The sequence below is a fragment of the Clytia hemisphaerica genome, unplaced genomic scaffold, assembly GCF_902728285.1.
Source record: "Clytia hemisphaerica strain Z4C2 unplaced genomic scaffold, Clytia hemisphaerica genome assembly, whole genome shotgun sequence".
Taxonomy (NCBI): Eukaryota; Metazoa; Cnidaria; class Hydrozoa; order Leptothecata; family Clytiidae; genus Clytia; species Clytia hemisphaerica.
Genome location: NW_027103770.1, coordinates 1,171,990 through 1,174,446, shown reverse-complemented (window position 1 = coordinate 1,174,446; position 2,457 = coordinate 1,171,990). Strand labels below are relative to the sequence as shown.

At 33.8% G+C, this 2,457-nt stretch overlaps 1 protein-coding gene across 1 annotated transcript; it reads right to left on the bottom strand.

Annotated features, from left to right (window-relative positions):
- Positions 1–1,083: 1,083 nt before the first annotated feature.
- Positions 1,084–1,695, bottom strand: LOC136805997 (dynein light chain Tctex-type protein 2B-like). The gene has a single exon (XM_067062579.1). The coding sequence runs from the start codon at positions 1,693–1,695 to the stop codon at positions 1,084–1,086; it is 612 nt and encodes a 203-aa protein (XP_066918680.1).
- Between the last annotated feature and the right edge of the window lie 762 nt (positions 1,696–2,457).

Sequence of the window (2,457 nt, the reverse complement as noted above, 5' to 3'; positions counted from 1 at the left end):
TATTCGATTTGTTATTGAGGGCTGAGCCCAGGTCAATTTTAAGAGTGTTGCCACTAATAACTCTAACAACAAATGATTGGCTGCACGTTTCTTTCTACAAGCGAACCACTGACTCAGTTAGGGTCATGATAACGCTGGGAATTAAAGCTCCAACGCCAAACAGTAAACTTTGTGATCTACTAATCCTGGACTTCTATTATAAGTGTGAGTCTAAGGAGGGAGGACTTAAATAAGTCTGAATCTTTGAAAAAAAGCATATTAAAAAATTGAGACTCGTTAACTTTATGTAACAAAATTTTTCTATTTTTTCTCGATTAGCAAGCACATACATCATCCAAGTTTTTTCTGGCTTTCCCACTTAGCTTTCATATTATTTAGGTTATACCCAATTTTATATGTAAAAAATGTATTTAAAAATTATTTTCTTCTGTAATTTAAAGCTGAATTTTGTTATGTAGTAAATATATAGGACAAAACTGTTATGTAGTAAAAACATGAGATTTATATCTATTAGGTTCATAAAACCAGAGGCAAACGCTGTTCAGATTCTTCCATTCAGATCGTAGCAAGCCAGCTGGCTGAATAACTTAAAAATGGCTGTTTAATGATCCGACCCTTCAAGAGGGTCTTGTTATCTAACTATTTGTAGAATATCGACTTATGGGAGATCGTCTATATTTTATCAGACTGCTTCGTTAAAAATATCCCTTGAAACATATTAAACCTTAACAGAAAACTTCTTTTTCCAACTCTCCAAGTTAGAGGACCGTAATTGTATCTATCCCCTGGACCATATTACATCGTGAGATTCAATCCTTAAAGGTTTTATTTCAAATAAGAGTGACATCTTTCGCTCACTCATCAATTTTAATTCACAAGCTTTTTCACATAGAATTGACACGGATGTGGAGCAAGATTAGTTAGAAAGAGGAAAAGTAAAACATTTGTTTGCTTATATCAGCATAATATAACAATAGGCAGACACTGTCCTAATTTGAAATATGGGTCTGATATGAAACGGGAACACTCATGTAAAGATAAACTTTAATTTACACATTATTTACAAAAGTTCGTTTAGTAAAGTCATTCGAAATAGACAGCATAAACAACACAAACCAAATGAAAATGTTTATTAGTAATGGTCTGTGATATATACTTATCCCTGTCAACATCCCAAAAGAAACGACTTGCTATTCTCATCGTCTGATGGTAATTCTCCGATACCGTAATATTCACTATATGACGATATCGATCAAAACCCATGCTTTTCACCTTCAGTTTAATACTCTCAATTGTTTTTAAACATTCTGCACTTGTAGGCATTTTTGCGTGTTCTTGAGTTTTGGATTTGACGAGGATGGCTAATTCGTCGTTAACGAGTTGTCGTACTTTTTTAACGTCGAACGGGTTTTTACTGTCCATGTTGTACGTATTCTGGTGGTAGCTCATTGGTGAATAATCGTTGCCTAAATCTCCAGTTCCCGATAAAATTGATTTACCATGGTTAGAAGATAAATTTGAAAAACTTCTTTGTTTCATAATATGATGATGATGATCTTTCTCTTCAGTTATGATGGCTGGATGATGGTCATTTTTAACACCACCAAAGTTGAATGGTGGTCTATCTTTGGCTTTTGTTGGTAAATCGTAGTGTACAACTTCACTGATTCCTTTACGCGCTTGTTTATCCGTCATTTTTTGTTGCTTGTTAAATTCAGTATCGAAAAAACTGTTCGACCTTCTCTTGACAAGCTCCTCTTCCTGTCTGATTGACTGAAAACTTTTTGTCATAGAACTCATTGTTATTGTTACATTCGCTATGAAAACTTGTTATGCATATACATACACAATTTAAACGATTTAAAACCGCTTCAAAAAATGGTAACACAGTATCAGTTGAACAATTTCTTGTGTTGCAAAAGAACATTTAGATTTTACTGTAATACACTTTTTCTATAAGAACATCCAAAATCTTTGAGCCCTTTGAGTGTTCTTAGCTTTTTGAGGTTGCTAAAATGTTCTTATTTTCAAAAATTTTGAGTATTTTTTGTGCGATTCCATAAGAAACTAGGTGTTTTAGAGCCTGCAAAGCCTTTAAAATGTTCTTAACTTATTCTTAATATTTTGGCAATGAAAGCTTTATTTTCTTATAACTATGTTCTCATAAAAAACGTGTACTTTGGTTGTATAATAGCTTCACAGCATGCATCATGTTACACAGAGAGTCTCCTATTTTGTGATGAGTTCAAAAACATCAACAACATGAAACAGTGTCTCCTTTCTCTCGACAAAAGATACAAAATTATTGTTTGTTGATTTTACTTCTTTAGTTTTTGTGACCCATTTTTCTCACCTTAATCGCTTACTTGTAAAGCAGGCTGTCTCCATGCAATGGGTCCCGACGAGCCGTTTGCAGTGAGAGGGCCAAATTTTTGGGAAAAAATTGTCGACCGACTT